Genomic DNA, 18,115 nt, shown 5'->3' with positions numbered 1-18,115 from the left:
GGATGTGGAGAAAGAGGAACACTCCTCCATTGTTGGTGGGATTGCAAGCTTGTACAACCACTCTGGAAATCAGTCTGGCGGTTCCTCAGAATGATATTTTCTAAGATGTTCAATAAACTCTATGCTGTTAAAAACTCATACAAGTCATTTCTCAGATGTCTGATGCTTCCAAGTGATTTGCTTGGTATTTTTTTGTGACTATCAGACTTCTTAAGCTATCAATTCGGATTCATCAGAGTTACTTTTTTTCTCAGTACAATCTTACATGTTAATATTGAACTAAATTTCCACTTTATTAACATTTTCACATGGCCTGAACCCCAGTAATATGAGTAACACATAAAAACATGTAGTTAGCTTACATATCTTAATAGAAATGCATTTTTATCCAGTCTCTGAGATACAAGATTCAAACTCTCTGAGATATGCAATGTTTAAAAACAATTAACCAGAGTATAATATGTTTGTCCATACCATTGCTCTGTGTTTCTTGGATGTGCACCCCATTCTTAATATGAACTTCCCTTTCCTATTCTTTTATTATTTCTTTAGATGTTTTCCAGAACCTAAGAGTTTTTTGTGATGCTGAGAGTTGTTTTATTTTATTTAAATCTAAGTTGTCTATCATCTGCCTGTTGTCCATCATGTATCTTTGCTCCTAGTCTGATTAGCACACCCAATTACTTTTATTATTCTCACCTTTGTTTTTCTTGCAGACAAGTTACTCAAGTTTAAAGCTCAATATCTCTCAGTATTTTTCTGATAAGCTGTAACAAAATTTTCATCAGTCTTTAAAAACCTATTCAGGCTATGTAATTTTAGTTGTTTGTAGACTTTCATTTGAGGGTGGATAACCATTTTGGGTGGACTACTTCGAAGCATCCCATAGTTAGAGAGTGAGGGAATGTGTGTGTGTGTGTGTGTGTGTGTGTGTGTGTGTGTGTAAGCTTTTGTTTTTCTTGGCTATTTATGAACTGAGTCCATGAATTAAGAAATAAAAGGAGATCCACAAAGTATTATTTGTAAGATTCATAAGCAAAGGGAAGGGATAACGATGCAATTAAGTCATACTGTCAAGAATAGAAAAAATAAAAAATAGTTGTCATTGTCGAAACATATTTATTATATACCACAATCTTTCAAAATCAGGTATCCAATAGAGAATGGTCAAATCTATCGTCTTAAACTTTTCTGTTATCATTGCTCTTTGAAGATACTGAGCTCCTCTGCTCTATTTAGCATGTAATGCATAAAAGTGATTGTTACTTAATTACTTATGTGATTGGAATGGTCAAAATTCATATATATATATATATATATATATATATATATATATATATATATATATATGAGTATACAGTATTTATCAATGATAAATGTTATTTATTCTATTTCACCAAATTGAACATTTTACCTATCAATTTTTTCCAGTGAATAATATTGTTATATTTACTCATTATTTGTCTGCTTTCCTTAAGAAAGGAATGTTCACTAATTTTTGATAATTTCTTATTGATATCAAATAACTATTAAACTCTCAAATGCAAAGTTAAATTAATTTCAAAACACATACATGCATGTAAAACGAGCATTATAATAAGTCTCAACTATAAGCACTTTTAGGTTTTATAAGCAAAGATCACATTCCACAGCTGCCAGGGTTTTAAGATTGCATTTTATGTTTCAGTAGATCTGTTGCTTCCCATCATATTAACATTATTAAGGCTAGTATATTTCTTTTTCTTTATATGTTTCTGTGTGTGTGAGTTAGTATTTGATCATGTTAATTAGAAGTTTTGGTTGCTTTTCTGTTAATATTATTTCTTGGAATCATACTTGGGTTTTGTGGAAAAACAACAATCTATATTGCTGAAATAATTCTCCTCTACCACCACCCAATTATTCCTTGAAAATCTTATTCAACATATTTAAACATATAAGCAATTCAGTATATTGATCACATTCTCCAAAGCCATAACCTACCTCTGTATCAACCATTTCTGCCAGTACTCTCTACTAATCCAACTTTAATTTTAATACTTTTCTCCTCAATCAGTTCCACTTTTTGTTGCCCAAGTACTTTTGAGTGTGAAGCCATTCCAGAATCTGATTTGCCTAGCGGGCATCATATTTTTGAAAAATCCTGATTTTTCTTCCAGCTGTTATCAAGAAGCACTACCATTATTCTTGAGAAAATATGGCCCTCATAGACTCATATATTTGAATGCTTATGCTATATGGAATATGAGTTACCTTGCTGTTAGTGGTAGTTTAGAAGTCTAAGAAGTTTAGTCTGTCCAGGGTCTTCATTTCAGCTGCCTGTAGAAGAAAATTTAGTACTTTTATCTCTGTCTCTATGACCATATCTACCTGCACACTGCCATGATTCTCACCTTGATAAAATGGATAAAACCTGTGAAACTATAAGGCAGCATCAATTGAATGTTTTCTCTTCTAAGAGTTACAAGGGGCTTTGTGTTTCTTTACAGCAATAAAACCCAAATGAACACAGAAATTTAAACCAGAGATTGGAGTTTTGTTGTGATAGGCAAGGTTTCCTGTTTGCAGAAACAATGAGTGTGAATTTGGTTGAGGAAATCAGTGAAATGAATTAAGTGCTGCTTAATAAGCCATTCTAGCAGGAAGTAGGAAAAAAATGTTGCTGGGTGTGGTTTCAGCGGAGATGAGTGTTAGTATGTTTCCTAGAGATTATGCTTGTTATATTTGGGCAAATACTATTGCTGCTTTTTTGTCCCAGCCAAAAAATCTCCTGGAAGCTAAAATGAAGAGATATAGATTAAATCCTCTGGCTTAGGAAATCTCAACAGTCTAGTTTTGGCTCTGTTGTGAGGTTATTTATGTCCTCTCTTATGAAGATCTATAATGATAAAAAAGAAGCTGAGGGAGAAAAATTAGATTGCACTTTTTTACACAATGTATGAAGTATAGAAATTGTGGAGAAAAAGAATAATAGATAGAAAGGTGGTAAATCCTGTGTTCAAATAGTTAGACTAACTAAAAGTCTCTTGATAAATGGAATGAAGGCAATGGAGACATCAGGGCAAGATTCCACCCTGCTAAGTGAAAAAGGGTTAAAGAAATACTTAGTGCTGGGTGTGGTGGACCACACCTGTAATTCCAGTTGGTAGATCTGTGAGTTTGATCCAAGCCTGGACTACAGATTGAGGCTTAGGACATTCAAAAATCGGAACTCAATGGAATTAGCACAAAGAGAAAGGTGATGGAGATTTAATTTTATCGGGCGGTAGGGCATGTTCCAGCCATAATAAGCAGGAGAACATGGCAGCTGCAGCCATGTGGTTCTGATATTAAGACTCAATGATAGAGGTGTTATTGAATCTTTCTCTGTAAAGTAAAGATGGTAAGGTCAAGAGTTTATCATGGTTTCCTTTGCATCTTAGAAATCCATTATGTGAAGCTCTAAAGGAGAAGCCTGCATTGCCCTTAAGATCTAAGGATACAGAAGATGCCTGAGATCAGGGATGCCAACCAAAAAGCACTGCTATCAGGAAATGGAATAAGTCCAAGAAAAAGAAGTGTTTTACAGTCAAAAAAGATGAAAGAAATTAGATAGCTGAAGAGTATTTGAACATCAAATATGGAGAAGCAAAGTTTGGAGTTTGCTCAGCTAGTTTTGGTCTTGCTTTAGTTCAGCATTTCCTTACCATGCTCCCCTTCCTAAGTTTGAAATGGTAATGTATATTCTGAGTCATTATAAGTATGTAATCTGCCGTTTTATTTTGTTTTTACTGGGAATTTCTTGAGGAGGAAGTGCAGGATTCTGAGAAGAGAATCTGAACTTTGGACTTGAAACAAATTTGAAGCTATTTTAAATTTTGGGAACCTTTGTTGATGGACTCAATGCATTTTGCATTATTTTATGGATACAAGCCTTAGAAGGCCAAGGAATGGAAGGTAGGAGTTTGAATTGGAATGCCTCTCATGTATTCTATTGTTTTTAAATCTTTTGCTTGTAAGGAGTGGTACTATTAGAGGCGTGACCTTGAAGGAGTAAGGTGTAAAGTTGCTAAAGTACGTGTGTCACTGTGGGGGGCAGGCTTATATGTTAAAAAATCTTAAGTCTTAGCAATGTATCTTAATTTCCACTTTCATCGCACGTGGATTAAAATGTAAAATTATAAAATTTCATGTCTGATTATATACTGCTGTAATCTCCACCATGACAACTCTGACTAAAGCTTTGAACTGTAAGTTAGTCCCAGTTAAATGTTTTCCTTTTTGATTTGCATTTCCCTGATGTTCAACATCCTTTATCATCAGGGAAATACAAAGCAAAACAACCCTGAGATTCCACCTCATACCAGTCAGAATGGCTAAGATCAAAAATTCAGGTGACAGTTGATGCTGTCGAAGATGTGGAGAAAGAAGAACACTCCTCCATTGCTGGTGGGATTGCAAGCTTGTACAACGACTCTGGAAATCAGTCTGGCAATTCATCAGAAAATTGGACATAGTACTACCGGAAGATCCAGCAATTCCTCTCCTGGACATATACCAAGAAGATGCTCCAACTTGTAAAAAGGACACATGTTCCACTATGTTCATAGCAGCCTTATTTATAATATCCAGAAGCTGGAAAGAACCCAGATGTCCCTCAACAGAGGAATGGATACAGAAAATGTGGTACACAATAAACCTTAATGAAGCATTTTCTATGGTCAATGCCCTAACACTGAAATGAAATATATTTTTGTGTCAGTGTGTATTAGAGGATTTTTAGAGAAAAAAAATGTATTTTTTCACATAAGTTATTACTATCCAAATGAATAGAAGGCACAAATAGTATAACATACCAAGTAAAAGAGTGATGACCTGAGTTCATAGTTCCAAAATGAATGTGACTGGACGTCTGTACCCAGTGATCATATGGAGGAAATTCTAAGCTAGTTTATTATCCACGAGCAATTTCAGACTGCCATACTAAGAAATGTAATATCAGAGTCATGGCAACTCTGACCCATATGTAATTAATTTAACTTGGAATATTATTTAAAAAACATATTGTTTCTAAATATGATTCATTTGACAATAAAATGGTGTGTTTTCATAATTAAACATCTCAAAAGACTAAGATCAAGGTATCAAAAGATCTATAATTTTGAGAGAAAGTGATACATGATATGTAGACTGATCTTTTTGTATATTCTAATGACTGATAAAGTATGCTTTGAGAAATTATAATTAATGAATTGTAATATTAAATGGTCTTGCCAAACCTTAACATATTTACCCAACCTAGTTCCACATATTCATGGTGAAAAACTTAAATTGCATATTTTATGGAAACAAAATATGAATTATAAGGTTTAATGTACTCTATATGTGGTCCATATTGTATTCCTCTTGTGTATATTTTGTCATTTATACAGATATAATTTTAAGAACTACCAGTATATTCTGGCTTTGGTGTTTGCTATTGAGGAGATCAATGATAATCCCAATCTTTTACCTAATATATCTCTTGGATTTGATTTCTACAATGTCAGATTCATTGAGAAGGACAATCTTATGAATGTCTGTTTTTGGCTCACTGGTCAAGGGCAGAAAGATATTTTACCAAATTACAATTGTGGCAAAAGTAATTTTGCTACTGCCCTCACAGGAACAGCATGGACAACATCTTCCCAAATTGGTACATTGCTTCAACTCTTTAAATTTCCTCAGGTAAGAGAATTTGAAGTGTGAGACATGGGAATTAGGTTCCTTTGATTAATCTTATAGGTGTTTTAAAACTATAAGAGGGGTATTCAAATTATTTAACATAAAAGCAAGTATCCAAACACTAGGACAGCAATTCAAATTTGTATTGGATGCATATTTATGGTGACATAAATTAAACCAGGTACAGACTTGGCAGGAATTTTTGTTAAATTTTGTAAATAGAATTTTCCTTTAAAATTGAGATAAAGCTACCTTTTTGTCCTGTTGTCAATTGTTGCTTCAGGAATGAAATTTGCTCAATGTTAATATTCTTCTTCATTTAGCTTTCTTTTGGACCTTATGATTCCATCTTGAGTGACCGTGGACAATATTCTTCTCTCTATCAGATGGCCTCCAAGTACACATCTCTTTCACTTGCCATTGTATCTTTGATGGTTCATTTTAGGTGGTCTTGGGTTGGTCTCATCCTTCCAGATGACCACAAAGGAAATAAAGTTTTATCAGAGTTCAGAGAAGATATGGAGAGAAAAGGAGTCTGCACAGCTTTTGTGAAAATGATACCTATGACATGGAATGCATATTATAACAATTCTGGGAAAATATGGATGAGACAAATGTCATAATTATTTATGGTGACATCGATTCTCTCATGGGTCTAATGCGAAATATTGGGAAAAGATTGCTGACAGCAAAAGTCTGGGTCATGAATATTGAACCCCATATTACTGACTATGCTGACTATTTCATGCTTGACTCATTCCATGGTAGCCTAATTTTTACACACAAGTATATAGAGAGTTCTGAGCTTACTAAATTTATTCAAACAGTTAATCCTTACAAATACCCTGAAGACATTTACCTTCCTAAGTTATGGCATTTGTTCTTCAAGTGCTCATTTTCTGATGCTGATTGTCGACTACTGGCTAACTGTCAACCCAATGCTTCTCTGGATGTGTTACCTAGTCATATATTGGACATGGCAATTAGTGAAGAAAGCAATAATATCTATAATGCTGTGTATGCTGTGGCTCACAGTCTCCATCAGATGCGTCTTCAAGAAGTACAAATACAACCACATGAAGAAGCAAGGGCCTTCTTCCCCTGGCAGGTAATAACCACTCTACTACATTGTACCACCTTCACTGTGATTCTTGATATGTGTAATGACAGCAAGTTAAGTTTTGTAAAATTATGTTCATGTCCACAATTATAGGAATTTTTATGTTTCTACATTCATTTAGAGGTCAATACAGTTTGAAGTGTGTGTTACTGTAAATGGAATTATGGGAGTATATGTTATTAGTCAATACTAATGTCATTTCATTAATAGCTAAATATACAATATCCTCATGATAAAGTATCAATAATTTTTCTGTACATTTCTTACAGTAGGAATGAATGAGTAAATATTTAAGTGAAAAAATGACAGTGGTTTTATGCCTACATAACTTCCTTTTATTACCCTTTAGACATGAGAACCCTCATTTTAGACTGTCAATCTCTAAAGATATTCTGAAAGCAAATAGGTCTGGCAAGGTTTCAAAAATTTTTTCCTTTACATGTGTCAGAAATGATTTATTCAATACCTCAGGTTGCTCAAATTTTCTCTTGATGCTGAATTGTCATTCAGAAGCGAAATGTTATCCAAAACACTCATTCATTTATTTAACACAAATGATAGCTTCATTCACTTGACTTTCACATCCTAAATTTAGATAACTAAGACATATTCTAATCCAGAAATTGAATTCTGTCTCTTGGGCCCGGTGTAAAATAAATTCATGAATCTCTTTTAGCTTAACATTTTCCTGAAGGACATCAATGAGAGAGACAACATGAGTTTCGGTGGGAGACAGAAATTAAATGCGGAATATGACATTCTTAACCTTTGGAATTTACCAAAGGGTCTTGGACAAAAGGTGAAAATAGGATCCTTTTCAGCAAATGCTCCTGAGGGCCAACAGTTCTCTTTATCTGAACAGATGATACAATGGGCAGAAGGATTTTCAGAGGTGGGTTATGTATTAAATCAATGCTTTAAACTTGTGTTAATAATAAAATTTGAATTTCAGATGAAATGACACTTATTTTCTGATTTAAGGCTCATCACTCTGAGAATACTGGTATATAATTCCACAATGGTAGTAATAGGGCATTGTGGTTTCTCATTACTTGATTCAGAGAATTGGAAGTATTTAGTGTTAAATAAGGTCTACCTTATTCACTCTTTTGAATATTATTTATTCTCCACTTATCAAAAATTAGAAACACAATGGAAGAGGAAATTTCCAGCACCAAATTGTCTCTTGGGTCATGGTGTTTTGGGAATTTTTCATTCATAATTAATTTCATGAAACAATATAAAATATACTTTTTATTGTGTGATCAAAGAATGGCCAAATGTGACTTATGGAAAAAAGTGTAATTTTGGTTTTGGTTCCAGAAGTATGAACATCAACCATAGAGAGGAACAGAAGAACAATGTTTAGTCATGAAAACATACTCAAGATCCAGAAATATAATGTTTCTATACATCCACATTTACAGTAAGAAAAATGAGAAACCTAGACCTGTGGACAGAATTAAAATGTTTCAAATCAATCACATTGAAATAATTTCTCCAGCAATTCTGTATCTCCAAAAGTTAAAATTACTTCACAAATGGTGCCATAAATATGGATAGCAGCCCCCAAATACTTTAAGCTATATGGTATTCAAAATACCATATAATAACTCTGTTAGCATCCCTTAACTGTCCACATATTCTCAAGAGTTCTATTGTTACTCTTGCTCAACAGTTCTATCTCATGAACAGTTGAGCTAACTTTTTCAGCCACTGGAAAAGAAGACATATAGGTGTGGACATGGGCAATCTACTTGCTTGCCTATGGCCTATAAATAAATACAGAACCGGAACAACTTAAACAATTTGAGGGTGTGGTATATTATATTAAGAAATATATATTCTCTGAATGCAGAAAAACATGAATAATGCTGTACTCTTCTATCTTCTATACACTTATTTGTTCTGAGACATCATCAGAATTGAAGTGTCCCTTTTTAACTTAGTTAAATTTATTTATGTATCTTACTAGATAGAAATACATATATCTTTGTTTCTATGACCAATATAAATCCTATCAAACTGACAGACCATATTCACAATTATGGTGGAAGCAAAGTTGATCAGTGTATTAGTCAGTACTATCACTCTGGAGTGATTCTATGGTCTTCTATATTATATTCCTTATCACCTACCTTTCTTAAACTTGTTTATACCTCATTGTGGGTACAAATTCTCTAACACTCTGATAATTCTCAGATAAATCTTTAGGCATATTTGTTTCTCCATGGCATACTCTCTCTAAATAAGCCTCTGTTTTTACAAGAATACTTGGGAATTCATTGCATAACATTCAAACATTTTGTTTATAATGAGTTTTCATAAAACTATGAGATTTACACAACATTCATTTCATTTTTCTCAGATCCCTCAATCTGTGTGCAGTGAGAGTTGTGGGCCTGGATTCAGAAAAGTAACCCTGGAGGGCAAGGCCATCTGCTGCTACAATTGCACTCCCTGTGCAGATAATGAGATTTCTAATGAGACAGGTAAATGCAGGTTTTGAAGAAATCTTTACCATTTATCCACAGAATTCCATAATAAACTAGCCAAAGAAAATGTTCTGAATTAAAGTCAGAAATAAATATTTTGATTTGTTTGTTTAGGAATTTAAATGTCATAATTCTTTAGCATATCTTTGAAATGGCCCACCATAGCCATTAAAAATCTTACTTGATTTATATCTGTGATTCACTGTCAATATTGACTGTGGGAGAAAAATATAAATATTTGTATTATATTTCATATAGTATATTTATTTGATGGTGCCGTTTAAAATATATTGATAAAATATCAATATAGCTTTTACAGATATATTTCAATAACTCTGATCATTTGAATTTTCATAGTTGTGGTCATCTTCACTCATTTTTCAAAATGTATTTCCTCTCAATTTTTAGTTATTTGAAAATTTTGTACAATGTGTTTTAATCGTATTCACCTCTTATATTAGTTACGGTTTTACTTCTGTGAACAGACGCCATAAACACAGTAACTCTTAAAAGAACAACTAAATCTAGCTATCTTACAGGTTCACAGGTTTAGTCCATTATCATCAAGGCATGAGCATAGCAGGATCCAGGCTGAAATGGTGCAGGCCCAGCTGAAAGGTCTACATCTTAGGGTCTCCAAGTTAATTTCAACTTTACAGCTTCTTATTGCAATGTCTGAGGTCAATACAAGATCCTAACATGAGGGCTCCTCCAAATGGCTTATATAATTTCTCTAGCTCTGCTCTCTGTAGCCCTCTATGGTCTGTTTAACTCTACTTTCCTGCTACTGGTATTCTTGGTGGTAATCTCCCTGTTCTGGCATCTACAATATACTAGGATATATTTTTCTCTTGTAACTAAGCTAAACCTATAGAGTTGCATAGGCTCTTTCTGCGATGTCATGCTTCTGCTTCTCTGCATGACACTGGAGTAATGTTTACACATTACCAAGTGTAGCCTTAGATGTAGGTGCAACCTTTGGCTAGAACACATCTTTATTTTGCTCTGAAAAAACACTCCCCAGATTTCACCACAGTGATGCTGGTCTCTTCTTAATTACTGCTAATTTTGTAGCTCCAACAAACCAGCATCAATTGCACCAGTAGTCCCTTCTATTCTTGACTCTAAAACCAGAGTTATATGGTGATGCTGCTTCGTTCTACTGTTTGCTCAGGCTGAAATATTGTCCCCCTTACTCTATTACATTATTATCAGCTTTTGGCTTTTCAGCCTTTAATGTCCTACACTTGTCTATCCTGGAACTTGCTCTATAGGTTTACCTTGAACTCAGAGATCTACATGTCTGTCTCCTAAGTGCTAGGATTAAAGGCCTGGTCCCTCAAGCCTGGACTAAGTTTTTCTCTACTTGAAAATTACTCTTTACTTGGCTCTACTTGAATTCATAGATCTGCTTGCCTCTGTCTATTGGGATTAAAGGTATGTACCGCTGTGCCTGGACCTAAACATAGTTATGTGGGAGCTTCCCCTAAATCCTTACTACTTTAATCAGTTTATTCCTTGAACAAAGGATTCAGCTCCACTCTACTTCCTGTTTCCTCTTTAATACTTCAACCATATTTTTGTATTTTTTTCTTTTCCAGCTTGCTCCTTTTCATTAATACACACATCATAAAGGGGAATTTTAGAAACCACACAACAGAATTTATACCAGGCTGTTTTGAGACTCCCTTTTTCAAAGCCATTAATACAAACCTCTTCACCTTAACTTCAGGAAGACTCCTCAGACAACAGCAAAGAGAAACCACATTCTTCACCAGAACAACACAAAGAAGTCTCTATGCCACAAACTAAAATTATTCTGTACTGAAATCTCTTGGGCCAGGTCTACACAGTTCAAATTACTCTCAGCAACAAAGTCTTCCACATTCCTACTGGGATAGCCCATTAAAACCCACTTAAAGGATTCCACTGCTTTCCAAATCCAAAGTCCCAAAATCCACATTCTTCTAAATAAAAGCATGTTCAGGTCTATCACAGCAATACTCCAGTCCCTGGTACCAACTTCTGTCTTAGAGATTTATTGCTGCGAATAGACACCAGTACTACAGCAACTCTTAAAAGTACTACATTTAATTGGGGTTGGCTTAAAAGTTCAGAGGTTCAGTCCATTATTGTCAAGGCAGGAGCATTGTAGTATACAGACAGGCATGGCATAGAAGCTGAGAGTACTACGTCTTGTTCTGAAGGCAAACAGGGCAAGACAGCCTTCCAGATAGCTGGGATGAGGGTCTTAAAGCCCATACCTACAGTGACACACCTACTCCAACAAGGTCAAGCATCTTTAAAGCGCCACTCCCTGTGACAGGCATATAAAAACCATCACACTCCTCTCAATTCTTCCAGATCTATTCACTTCTTTACTAACTATTCAATATTTTGTAATTAGACTATTTAGCACATTCTGTGATACTCATCTGCTTTTGTATTTGTAGATCTCAGTTGATGATTGAAAGTCAACCATGTGATCCATGATAAAAAATGTCTCTCCTCCCACAAGTTACCAGTTGCCAATATCTTATTTTCTTGGAGTGTGTTTTTATGCCTACTTCTACTGTCTATGTGGGAATTTGGTCTGGCTTAAGTCTGCAGCCTTCTAATTAATTTTCCCATGGGCTATAAATTCATAAGGACAACTGCCCAATATGTTCAGAAAACACTATTTTTTTTGTAGATATCTGCACAATACAGGGATAGCTAACTTCTTCCTTTCTTTTGGAGAAAAATTTTAACACATTTTATTTTATTATTGGGACTTTCAAGGAACATTAGGGTTTGATGTCTTTTGGGCAGAGATGTGTTATGAGAAACAAGGTTTTATATTTTAAATGTCAATGTGACATCTGGGTTCTCTGTTTTCTCTGAGTTCTGCTTTCAAATCAGGGTATAAAAATTTATCTAGTGCTCCAGTGTTATCTCTGCCTGGATGCTATCATGCTTACTGATATGGCAGAAATGGACTAAAAGTGTAAACTTATAAGCAGATACCTCAGTTAAATATATTTTATGAGATAGTTCCTGTTCACAGGAATAGAACAATAACTAAGACAGGATAACAATACAACCCCTTAAAAGTTTTTGAAAAATTTACTTAGAAATTATCTACTTGAGTTTAATCAAGAGGAAATTAATGGTTATTGCTATCATCAATATATTTTATTATTAATTAGTTAAATATCTTTTTCTATTTTTGCAGCTGTATGCTGATGATACAGATTTTATTTTTGAATATAATAGATTAATTTGTATAACTATTTGAGATGTGAGAGTAACATTTCATTAGAGTCAGGGGAGTGAGCTTTTGTTCTCATTAAGAACAGAGTTAAAGCCGGGCGTGGTGGCGCACGCCTTTAATCCCAGCACTCGGGAGGCAGAGGCAGGTGGATTTCTGAGTTCGAGGCCAGCCTGGTCTACAAAGTGAGTTCCAGGACAGCCAGGGCTACACAGAGAAACCCTGTCTCAAAAAACCAAAAAAAAAAAGAACAGAGTTAATGTGTATTAGAGAAGGACTATTTTCTGGCACTTTACATATGTCTCTTGTAACTAATGATCTACTTCCCATATTACTCCATAAATTGATGAGGAGTTTGCTATCATGGGACAATTCTCTGCAGTTAGGCCAGTATTTTCATTGTTGATAATAGGAATGACTATCTAGTACATGAATTAAAGTTATAGATGTATATGTACATACATGTATATGTTTGTATATGTACATAGATAAATATGCATGTATCATATATTTTATACATATACATATGCATACACACACACACACACATATATATATATATATATATGAAGAGAGAATGTTAGATACAGAGAGATATAAAGAAACAGCACAACAGAGAGATATAGATTCTCAGAGAACATGATAGACACAGAAGATAATAATATTGTTATCACCAACAAACTGAAAACACATTTTATATTAGTTACTTAATACTCCCATCACTGAATCTCAATTATGCGTTATTTTAAATAAGCTTAATTGTATTGGCATTGAAACATAAAAAAAATATAGTGAAATTTATTATTTTATACTGTAATTACTTTATAAAAAGTAGAAATAATTTTAATGAACAGAAAAGGTGATTTAAATGAGATTTTGAAGTTTTGATGTTAATTTTAACATAGTACGGAGTAATGCATTATTAAATATAGAGCATTTGAACTGATGAACTTTATAACATGATTTGGGTGATTCGGGTAAGAGTTGTTAGCTCCTCTAATTCTCCTTGGAGGAAAATTTTTATTTCACCATTCAAAGTCCTTTAATAGATTTCAATTAATGTAAGTAAAAATTGGTTCCCTCAAGCAGATAACTTTTGGAAGAACCAGTTACCTTCATACAAATTGTGATTTGGCAGCATTCAAGAGAGCATTCAAGAGAGTAACGTGTAGTAAATGAAATTTGGTCCTTAATTTAAGGTCAGCTATAGAATAGGTGAGGAACTATTAATAGTGTTCTGAAGCAAATCACAAAATCATCCTTTGAATTATATTCACACTTTTTGTTCACACTAATACTTAGATTTTGTGGTATTTAGCTGTCTTTTCTATAATAATAATGACATGAGTGTATGGTAAAATACACATATAATACACATATAACAAAAATGTCATTTTTGACATAAAATGGCAAAATACACAAATGCAGATATACTCAAGAGAGGGGCTGAGAAGAGCATGATGTCCGGGAATGCATTTCAAGGACATTGACTAGATTTTTTTCTTGGTTTAAACAAAGACTATCAGATTTTTATGATACACTTTATTTATAGCCTAAATCCATATAATTTTAAAACTTAAAATACCTGGAGCTGCAAGGTATACTTTTGGATGTAATTTTATTTATTGCTTTTAATAAAATATTTCTTTGCTACAGTAGCTCTAGTCATCCAACACACATTGTTCCTGTTTGTTTGATTTGTTTGTTTGTTTTTTAAATCTCTGTAGGAGGACTGTAACAGAGTCATATCTTCTATCTTCCCATCCAAAAAACATCCTACTGAGTCACAGATTTGTAAACTTCAGTACTTTTTTGCATCACTTGACTAATAGCAAAGATTTAAACTCACAAAAAAAACACAAGGAAAAACTTAAGGGTTAAAAATAGCCAAAACCATGAAAGATACATCACACGTACATATTCAATTGCTATATAATCTGAGAAGACTGATATGCTGGATACTAAAATTAAAAAATGTCATCTAACTTGTCTAATGTTTGATATCAAGTATTTAAGCAAAAAGCATAAATTTATATACAGACTTCATAATGTGTTTGTATATCATTAAATTTTTACAATCTTCTGAGATTTCCAAATTTTATGGAGTTTCCACAGTCTCAACTACAAATGTCACCTTTCTATAATAATATAGTTTATCTTCATATTTGTATCTACTCCAAATTCTTCCATATATATGTATATATGTATATATATATATATATTTGTGTGTATGCTGTATATTTATAAACATATGCATATGTATAGTGTGTTTCTTTGTGTGTGTATGTCATAAAAGCCAGAGAAAAACTGTAAATCAAAAAGAGAATGATATTAGGCTAGATCAAGTTACTATAAAGTAGATGGTTTTTAAGGGAAGCTACTGCAAGTTGATGTCTACCTACATAGATATTTCCTATAGAAATGTAGATAACTTGTGTAAGGAAAATAGTGTTATGGTAGGATAGGAAGAATGTTTGGATGAAAAAACACTATATGTGAGCATAGATACTTAAAGAAATATAAAAGAAAGAGGGAACTCTTTATAAGTATTAGATATTCACAACAATATGCTTATTACTTTTTCCCTGAGAAAAAAAATAAGGTGAAATTTGTGACAGTCCTTGTACATAGAAATGATTCAGAAAAAATAGTGATCAATTCAGTCTGGATGCACAATCTCATGATAATCTACATTTCTAACCAGATGTGGATCGATGTGTCAAGTGTCCAGAAAGTCATTATTCAAATAAAGAGAAGAACCACTGTTTACAGAAAACTGTGATCTTTCTGTCCTATGAAGACCCCTTGGGGATGACACTGGCCTGTATAGCTTTGTGCTTATCTGCACTCACAGCCTTTGTAATTGGGGTCTTTGTGAAATACAGAGATACTCCCATTGTGAAAGCAAATAATCGAGGTCTCAGTTACACTTTGCTCATCACAATCACCTTCTGTTTACTCTGTTCTTTGAACTTCATTGGTCAACCAAATACAGCCTCCTGCATCCTCCAGCAGACCACATTTGCAGTTGCTTTCACTATGGCTCTTGCTACTGTGTTGGCCAAAGTTATTACTGTGGTCCTTGCCTTCAAGGCCACTTTTCCATGGAGAATGGTGAGGTGGTTAATGACATCAAGAGCTCCAACCTATATAATTCCTCTTTGTACGCTGATCCAACTTCTTCTTTGTGGAATATGGATGGCAATGTCACCTCCATTCATTCACCAAGACAATCATGCTGAGCATGGGCATATCTTACTTTTGTGTAACAAGGGATCATCTGTTGCTTTCCACTGTGTTCTGGGATACCTATGCTCCTTGGCTTTTGGGGGATACCTATGCTCCTTGGCTTTTGGCATTCTTATCTAGAAATCTGCCTGATTCATTCAATGAATCCAAATTTCTCTCATTCAGCATGGTGGTGTTCTTCTGTGTCTGGGTCACCTTTCTTCCTGTCTACCATAGCACTAAAGGGAAGGTCATGGTGGCTGTGGAAGTCTTCTCTATTTTAGCTTTCAGTACAGCCCTCCTTGGCTTCATATTTGCCCCTAAGTGTTACATTATCTTGTTTAGACCAGAGAATAATTCATTTCATCATATCAGGGGCAAAACATATTCTAGAAGGAATAAGTCTCTTAAAATATAGTGGAAAATAAATTTAGCTTCTATGTTAGCAGCTTTTAAGAGGGTTGAATCCATTTCCTATTCTATCTGAAACACATGTTACATTATTATAATATGGATTCAATTCCATCAAATTTTATTTCTTTAACAAGTTATTTTACAATGTTATACTATGAGAGAAAATTCTTTTTTCATTTATTTTTCTTTTAATTTTAATTGGTTATTTTGTTTATTTATATTTCAAATGTTATCTCCCTTCCAAGATTACCCTCTGAAAACCTCCCATCCAAGCCCTTCTGCAATGATGGTGCTCTCCCACCCATACACCCACTCCCATCTAACCACCCTAGCATTCCACTACATTCAGGCATCATGCTTTCACAGGATCAAGGGCCTCCCTTTTCACTGATGCCAGACAAGGTCATCCTCAGCTATTTATGGAGCTGGAACCATGGTTCCTTACATGTATATTCTTTGGTCCATGATTTAGTACTTGGGAGCTCTGGGGTATCTGATTGGTTTATATTTTTGTTCTTCCTATGAAGTTACAAGGCCGTTCAGCTCTTTCAGTACTTCCACTAACTCACCCATTAGGTCCACATGATCAGTCTGATGGTTGCTTACAAGCATCCGCATATGTATAAGCAAGGCTCTGACCAAGCCTCTCAGAAGGCTTCTATATTAGGCTCCTGTCAAAAAGCACTTCTTGGCATCAGTAATAGTGTCTGGGTTTGGTGGCTGCATATGCAATGAATCACCAGGAGGGGCAGTCACTGGATGGCTTTTCCTTCAGTCTCTGCTTTACTCTTTTCCCATGTAATTCCTTTAGACAGGAACAATTCTGCTTTAAATTTTTGAGTAGAGTGCATGGACCCAGCTCACAAACAAGGGCAGTGCCTAAACTCGAGATATGGTTTCTAGAGTTTGGCTCTCCTCTTTGTTGAATATTTCAGCTTATGTTATCCTCCTTGGGTACTGGGAGCTTCTTGATTTCCTGGCATCTGGAACTCTCTGTTGGTTAACCACAGTCTCCTATTTCCCATTTCTACACACTTGTGTTCAATTTTCTGACCCTCTGTACATCTCCTCCATCCTGCTTTTATTCCTTTCCCCACTCCTCTATTCCTCCCAAGTTGCTCCCACCCTCTATGTACCATGATCATTTTGTTTCCCCTTCTAAGTATGACTGAGGAATCCATTTTGGTCTTCATTCTTGACATTTTTATGGTCTGTGAGTTGTAACATAGGTATTCTGAGCTTTTTTTCCTAATATCCACTTATTAGTGAGTACATAACGTGTGTGTTCTTTTGAGACTATGTTACTTCATTAAGGAAAAACTTTTCTTACAACACAAGCCATTGCTGTTCTATTCAGGAATTTTCCCCCTGTGCCCATATCAGATCGAGAATCGACAACTGGGACCTCATAAAATTGCAAAGTTTCTGTAGGGCTAAAGACACCATCAATAAGAAAAAAGGCCACCAACAGATTGGGAAAGGATCTTTACCTATCCTAAATCAGATAGGGGGATAATATCCAATATTTATAAAGAACCCAAGAAGGTGGACTCTAGAAAATCAAATAACCCCATTTAAAAATTCAGCTCAGAGCTAAACAAAGAATTCTCACCTGAGGAATACCAAATGGCTGAGAAGCACCTGAAAAAAAGTTCAGCATCATCACTGGAAAGAGAGGCCCATTGGACTTGCAAACTTTATATGCCCCAATATAGGGGAATGCCAGGGCCAAAAGAATGGGAATGGGTGGGTAGGGAAGTGGGGGGCGGTATGGGGGACTTTTGGGATAGCATTGGAAATGTAATTGAGGAAAATATGTAATAAAAAATATTTTTAAAAAAGTTCAGCATCCTTAATCATCAGGGAAATGCAAATCAAAACCACACTGAGATTCCATCTTACAAC

General features: G+C 34.6%; 1 protein-coding gene across 1 annotated transcript in view; it reads left to right on the top strand.

The window, feature by feature from the left end:
• The window catches only part of LOC110283746 (vomeronasal type-2 receptor 116-like), a 19,808-nt gene extending 3,594 nt beyond the window's left edge, over positions 1–16,214 (top strand). Inside the window, 7 exon segments of the mRNA XM_021149205.1 lie at positions 5,412–5,706; positions 6,027–6,288; positions 6,291–6,811; positions 7,500–7,715; positions 9,192–9,315; positions 15,273–15,916; positions 15,918–16,214. Of these exon segments, the coding sequence (XP_021004864.1) occupies positions 5,412–5,706; positions 6,027–6,288; positions 6,291–6,811; positions 7,500–7,715; positions 9,192–9,315; positions 15,273–15,916; positions 15,918–16,214 (2,359 nt within the window).
• The last annotated feature ends 1,901 nt before the right edge of the window (positions 16,215–18,115 follow it).

This window comes from Mus caroli, chromosome 17, assembly GCF_900094665.2.
Source record: "Mus caroli chromosome 17, CAROLI_EIJ_v1.1, whole genome shotgun sequence".
Taxonomy (NCBI): Eukaryota; Metazoa; Chordata; class Mammalia; order Rodentia; family Muridae; genus Mus; species Mus caroli.
This window is presented reverse-complemented; position numbering and strand designations above follow the sequence as displayed.